The sequence below is a fragment of the Hipposideros armiger genome, unplaced genomic scaffold (assembly GCF_001890085.2).
Source record: "Hipposideros armiger isolate ML-2016 unplaced genomic scaffold, ASM189008v1 scaffold_5, whole genome shotgun sequence".
Lineage (NCBI taxonomy): Eukaryota > Metazoa > Chordata > Mammalia > Chiroptera > Hipposideridae > Hipposideros > Hipposideros armiger.
The window spans coordinates 2,488,819-2,496,192 of record NW_017731355.1 but is presented as its reverse complement, the minus strand read 5'-3'; the positions used below and the strand labels follow the sequence as shown (position 1 = coordinate 2,496,192).

Here is a 7,374-nt window from a genome sequence, read left to right as displayed (position 1 = left end):
GGAAAATAGAATGCAGAACTATTTCAGCTAAAAATGTAATTCATTAGGCAACCCAGCAAACATGGTTTTACAATGAATAATCTGACATAAATATACAGATAGTGAGGCAGAGGACTAAAGAGAGAGTCATATGATGCTTTTAGCATTATGGAATTATTTAATGAATTCCCAAAACATTTTAGAATACGTTGAATATTTATGAAATTAGATACAACAGAAAAAAATGAAAAAGATAGTTCAGGAAAAAGAAGAAGTAAAAGAGATGCTTGCAGGTATCATGTTTCTCATTTAGGTTAATAACCCAAAAAATGGATAAAATTGTATAGTTCATAAGAAGCAAGTATGTTACATTATGAAGTTTTTCTCAACAACGGAGAACTAGAGAAGAATTTAAAGAAGGCCACAATTTTGTGGAGAGTGCATTTTAGGTAGTCAGTGTGAAGCTAACCATGGTTTTTGTGATGTACACTATTTCTGGTTCCATTAATGTGCTGTTCACTTTTGAGAAATATGTCCATGTTAACAACCACAATATAAATAAAGTTAGGGGTATTTGTTCCTTTAGAGAAGTATAACTAACGTCTTTCTTCCTAAGTTCCCTCCAATAAAAAGCAAGTTTGTTTTCACTTGAATATCAGTAACGGGGAGGCCATCTATCTCTTTTCTGGGCAGTTCTAATTATTAGAACTTTCTCCTTCACGTAGAAATGGATTGACCCACCAGTCCCAATTCTGCCCTGTGAAATCACCCGGGTCAAGTCTTCTTTCTTTGCTTCATAAGAGTTTTTCTAGTACTTGAAATTTAACTTTCAGATCTCCTGTAGTTCTTCTTTTCTTCTCACTAAAGATTCTTAATCTCTTCAACCATTTCTCAAATGGCATTTCCTCTAGAAGCCTCGCCAATCTATTCACCCCTTCTCTCACCACTTTATAGCTCATTAACGTCTCACAAAGCCTGGCACCCACCGTTTAGTACAAGATAACAACATTGGCCTGCCCAGAAGAGAATCTAGGGAAACTATTATCGCATGTAATGTGTACCCAAGGCTTTCTATTAATACTACCTAAAATTACATAAGATATTTTAGTAATTTCACCATGCCACTAGCTCATATTCAGTTAATTACAACCCTCAATGCTCCCATCCCCCACAGTGAACTATTTTAGTTGCGTCTCCTACGTTCTGTACATATTAAATAGAGTTCGCAGAACCTATAGTCAAGACTTTACATTTATAATTTTACAGGCAACTGTTCTTCCCTCCCCTCTAAAATCCCCTGCTCTTTCCTAAAGATATCAGCACTGGTTCACTGGCACTCTCCAATCTCTGTCATGGTTCTTTGCGATTTTAGTAATCATCCAGGCGATTATTTCACTCCTGGCCTTGCCATCTTCTGGACTCCACTCCTCCAATGCCCTTGTCCTCCACTCCATCTCAGTCTCCCACTCTCCTCAGTAACTGTATCCCCTCCTTAATCTCTGTCTCAAACACTCACTCTTTCACTTCCCTCTGTAATTCAGTCCCTTTTTCTTTTCTTTCTTTCATGTCACCACTTCGAATAAAACCCTTTATTTCTTCATATTGCTTTCAGATTTAGGACCAAAATCTTTATCCTGATCTATAAGGCTCTTTGTGGTCTGACCCCACCTTCTTTCCCAGCCTCTATCTCAATTGCTCATTCTCTCTCTCTCTCTCTCTCTCTCTCTCTCTCTCTCTCTCTCTCTCAGTTTCAGGCATACAGAACAACAGAGTGATCAGACATTTATATAACATAACTCACAAAGTGATAACCCCAACGAGTCTACTACCTACCCTACACTACAGTTACTGGAACGTTATTGACTATATTACCCATACTGTACTACATATTCCCTGTGACTATTTTTTTAAAACTATAGTTGACATTCAATATTATTTTATATTGGCTTCAGGTGTACAACATAATGGTTAGACATTCATATAATTTATGAAGTGATTCCCCCAATAAGTCTACAATACTGTTCTAGTCCCTTTTTCAAAGCTCCCTTAGTCACCACTGGAATAATTTACTTCAGCTTTAAAATAAAAGCAAAATGAACTAATCCAAACATCTCTGAGTAATATTCAGGCACAGTTATTTCTGTGAAGATGACAGAATCAGATAGATGTGTAGATAGATAGATAGATAGATAGATAGATAGATAGATAGATAGATAATGGGTCATCAGGAAAATCATGACATATTTTTCTGTTTTTCAATGCAAAAATGCATCATGACTTTCCCGATGACCCAACAGATAGATAGACAGATATAGATTTTATTTCCCCCAACTATGTTGTCTGAGCAATCTGTGCTCCAATTTCTTTATCCTGTGTTGCTCAGACCTTAGAAAACTAAATCCTACCCTTGTGTCCATGTGGTTAGATTATTATAATGCCCTTCTGGTCTAGCTTCCAGCAATGACTTGAGAATGAAGAAAATGAAAAATGACACAAAAGGAACTGTTTAACTAAACTAAATACGAATGTGAAACAGAGAGGCGCACAAGTTCCAGGAAACCACAACCTCTGTTGAGCATGGATCCTTACACAAAGGAGGCATTCAATAAATGTTTACTAAATTGAATTGAACTGCAATGGTTTCTCACTTTACAGAACATAAAAACTTTCCATAATCTGTGCTATCCAAGATAAACAGTATAATGAGCAAGATAATCCACAAGTCCTCCCCAAACCCCCAGAATCAGAAGGACATGCACAGCCTAGAAAAGAGAAGGGGGCAGGGAAACCTATGGTATATTTGAGGAGCAATGAGCAGGACAGGTTTCCGGGAACAGTGAGTTCATGACAAGGAAGTTATGCTGAAAACTTTGATCAAATTGATTTATCAATGTATTTTGAGGGTATGCATTTTTCAATTTTAAATTAACATAATTTCAATTCCCTATATGAAAGGATATATACCATCCTTCCTGCCAGAAATGTTATTGATTGCATCCAGAGGCTATGTCCAGAGAAATAAATTGCATTAGAAACTCTTTTATTCTTCTTATATGTTCTGCAAAACATTGTAAAAGCGAGTATAGTGTTCCTTCCTATTTCAATAGAACTGTTGCCTTCTTAGAAGATGAAAGAAAACAAAAGACTAAAATTTACACCTTCTGAAGGGGATTACTGGGAATGACTCCAAATAAAAAAGTAGACCTATATCTACCAAACACATCAAGTCAAGACAGTCAATCTAGTCTCCACATGGATTTTAGAAGATGACTGGTAATGTGTATCATATAATTTATTATATTAAACAAAATAAACATGGATATATAATCATTCCGAACATTATTTAAATAATGATAGACAAAGAATAGGGGTTTTTTTCCAATAGATATCACATTCAGCATTTGAAAAATATAAATTTATGAGCACTGTGGTCCAAGTAAAGTAAATTGGGAAAATCTCTTTCTTTTCATCAATCATCTAGAAATTGAAGTTAAATTATCTAAAAGTCAATATTTTTGAAGCAAATCATACTGGATTGATTTCTCCTCATCACTCACCATTCTGTTCTTCATTTTGCCTTCCATACATGAATCAGTCAATGAGTTAGTCTCCAAAGTGGCCATTGAGTTTACTTCTTACCATTTCATTTTGTTCAAATGCTTTATTTTAAATTCCTCTTTAAACAAAGGGCCATTCTATCCTTGTGTTATTCTAGGTTCCTTTTGAATAGTTTCCAGGAATAAAATAACTGATCATGAAAGAAAAAACAAAACAGTTGCTCTTAACATCCTTTGTGTAAACTTACTAGCTAATGGCACTGATTCACGATTAACAACTCTAACATGTTGTAACTTACACATGGTGTATTAAATGTTCCCTTGGCAGCAGACATCATTCCACATGCCCATTATAAATTTTAGATATGAAAAAATATACCTTTAGAAGAAAGTGTTTTCTGTTAAGAACACTGTACCAAAAAAGGACAGAATAGGAATACCTGAAAATATAGTACTGATGGAGTTTCACAGTGCAGCTTTAATGATGTTTAAATACATACGAGATTTCATTCAAAGACACTACTGGGAAATATTTTTGGAAATATTTCTTTAGGAACTTTAATTACCATCAATGTATAAAATAAATAACAGAATTTCTGTCCAGTGGCATGATTGGGGGTGTTTTTCAGAAAGAAAAAAGTTGTTAAAATATCAATATCTGTCTTACAGTTTATAATTCCATCTAAAAAAGAAACAAAATCTATTTACAGTATATTATACTCAGAGTCTAAGTTACTTCTTAGTTTGAGTACCAAAGAGCACTATTCTTTAAAAAAAAAAAGTAAAGCGGTGTGTTTAATAGGCTTCCTCTGATTTTGTCTCTGATAAAGTTGAACATACACCTGCTGATTTTGCTTGTAGCAACAGAACTGCCAAAATAACAGACAAGAAAGCTGGCCCAGATTCTATTTGGATTTTTCAAGATCCAGTTATTTATTTAGATATCATTTCTGGTATCTGGGTGTCTTACAACATCTCATCCAGTCTACCAAATAACAATCATACAAATTTAAAACAGTAAACTATCAACAGCTATACGAGAAATTCCTTCAAGCAGAATAAACTAAAAACTTTCTATATAAATATGCACAATATGTGCCCCTTTCCCCTCCCTTCATTCTCCTCCCATCCCGACTTAACATCATGTTTGATTTCATCAGTGTATTTGCTGCCTAGAATAGGAAACCCCTAAGACAGCCAACAAAGTAAACTATTTCTGTAATAATAATAAAAACTGCAAATGCCTACTTTGTGACAGGAGCTGTTCTAAGCATTTCATGTATAGCAACTCATTTTAGTGGGAGTATGATGCTGAACACAGGGCTCTTGGCTTCCTTTCCCTAGTTCACCTAAGCTTGGTGACACTAATGGGAGGTAGGCAATGTCTATAAAGAAAAAATTTACTTTGATGACGGTAGATAAAGGTTCTGAACCATGAGTTATCCTCAACAAAGAGTGGTAATGATAAGCCAACACAAAAGGTACCTTCATTTTTCTGTTATCTTTTGCCACCTTATCGTGCAATTAATTATACAGAGGTTTTTTTGTCTCATTCAGATGAAAAAGTTGAAAGACAGGCTAGGCAGCCATTCTTAGACTTAAATCCTCCCCCCACCCCCACACCCACACACAGAGAATAATATATGAAAACGGGTTTTTCTGCTTTTAAGTGTTTTTTACTTTCTTTTTTTTTTTTTGCTTGTATATAGTCCTGCCTGTTTCTCTTCCCTTCACAATGTTGACATGTTTTATTCAATGCATTCCCCAAATCTCCTTTTCTCAGCTCAAATCTTGTACTAGAGCACAGTTAAGGCTACTTAAGGTCACTCCACATGAACCCTAAGAGAGGTGGTGGATTAATAAACGGGTTCCCCTAAATAAGCTGCCAAGAACCAGAATGTGAGTACCGCTGCCTTTCCAACTTCTGGGAGCACTCACCACCCCAGGCCTTCAAAAGGTACATTTCCAAAACTACACACTCCCATTCCACCACAACAAAGCTTTCTTAGGGAACAACACAACACAGCACCCTCTACCCCACTCCCTGGAAACACAACGCTAACCAGGCAGGCAGCCCCTCCCCAAAATACGCCTCCTGCATCCTTTGGCCAGGATGGTCCAGAGTCCCTGGTCAACTCAGGGTTACCTGCGCGCTCCAGCTCGGAAGCGGGGGAGTCAGGTGAAGGGAGGACGAACCCAGGGCAATTTTCAAATTCCCCGGGCGGATCCAGACTGCTGGTAAACCGTACCTCGTCCACTCACCACCACTCAAGTCCTTTAACATCACAGCCAGGCCGGCCACTCTAAGGGGTTCCAAGTTTCAATGCTCCCTGCAAGATAGGGGCATCCGGGCAGCGGACAACGAAAGGTTCTAGGAGGGGGCTACCACAACTTCCAAACCTCTTGCTTGCAACCTGTCCCTCCAGAATTAGACACACATACCTTGGGATTTCTGTTTTCTGCGCGGGGAGAGGGGAAGATGAAGGACGGGAGGGGGGGGGCAGGAAAGAGAGAGTAGGGTGTGGCGATTCATGGAGGGAAGGGGTAAGGGAGAGTTAAAGTCACATCTCTGACCGGGACAAAGCCGGGTTAGGGGCAACGGGCCTGCCCGTCGCTTTGTTGTCAGCGTCCTCATCGCTGGCGCGCACGCTGAGTACAAACACGCCCCTCAAAATCATCGCAACTGGCCAAGGGGGCCCTACAGCCCCAACACCTTGGCAGAAGGAAGAAACTTGTACACCGGCGCGCCAGCGCCAGGACGCTGCGGTTGGCCTGTGAGGACCATTTTAAAAGCTGAAATAATGATGATCCTTAAATAAAAGGATCAATGGAATTTTGTTTTCTTCCGAGTCTTCGGAAAAATTGAAATCCTGTTTTCTATCAGTCCGCTAATATTTACAGTCGCCCGTGGCGAGGGGGGTTGGGAGGGGGGGCGGTGAGGTTGGTGCTCACGGTAGAGAGCGCGAGGAAGGTGCAGAGGTGGGCTGCGGAGAAGGGGACCCGCTGGGGGGACCCGGGTCCCCGACGCCAATTGCGGGGTAGACCCGCCCGCCTTACCTGTGGATGCAGTTTCCATGGCAACGGGCGGCGGCCGGGCGGGGCCCGAGCCCAGTTCCCGCGGCGCCACTTCCCGGGCCCCGGCGCCCAACCCCTGTCCGGACTCCCCCGCCTGCGGCGCCGGCTTGTCCCCCTTCGGCGTCATCGCCTCGTCCTCCCCCTCCCCCCGGTCCCCGAACCACTGGGACCCGGGGTTGGCCAGAGGCAGCAGCTCGTCTTGGGTAACCGGCGGCGCGGCCATGGCGGGCGGTCCCCCGGCGGCGGCGACAACGGCCTGGCGGAGCCGAGGTGCGGTGGCTGGGCGGGCAGGCGCTCCCTGCTGCTGTCCCCGCCGGGACTCGGGGCTCGGGGAGGCTGCGGTGTCAGCGCCGCCGCCGCCGCTGCTGCAACTCCGGCCGCGCCGCCGCCTGGCGCTCTCGGCGCCTCGGCTCCTCCCCCTCCCCGCCCCTTCCTCCCGGCCCCGCGCCGCCGCCGCCCGCGCTCCTCCTCCTACTCCCGCTGCCGCCGCCGCCGCCTCGCTGCTCCCCAGCCCGGTATTACGCAGGTGAAAATGGCCTGCTTGGGCCGGGTCCTCCTCGGAGCACGTTAGCCCCTGGCCTGCTGAAGGCAGGTCCCTCTTGGGGGATGTGCCAAATCCACTTGAGCCTTCCTCTCGTTTGGGGAGGAATCCAAGGAGAGGATGCGCAGGTAGCAGCAGCCCCCGGCGGGAGCGTGACTGGGGAGGCAAGCCGCCCTTCCCTCGCATCAAGTTAAGCCTGCTGTCCTAGGACCCGAGGCCAAA

At 42.7% G+C, this 7,374-nt stretch overlaps 1 protein-coding gene across 1 annotated transcript in view; it reads right to left on the bottom strand.

Annotated features, from left to right (window-relative positions):
* Nucleotides 1-7,036, bottom strand: part of RTN1 (reticulon 1) — a 197,082-nt gene extending 190,046 nt beyond the window's left edge. Inside the window, exon 1 of the mRNA XM_019644618.1 lies at nt 6,594-7,036. Coding sequence (XP_019500163.1) covers nt 6,594-6,834 — 241 coding nt within the window. The 5' untranslated portion in view covers nt 6,835-7,036. The remainder of the gene's footprint in view (nt 1-6,593) is intronic.
* Nucleotides 7,037-7,374: the final 338 nt, after the last annotated feature.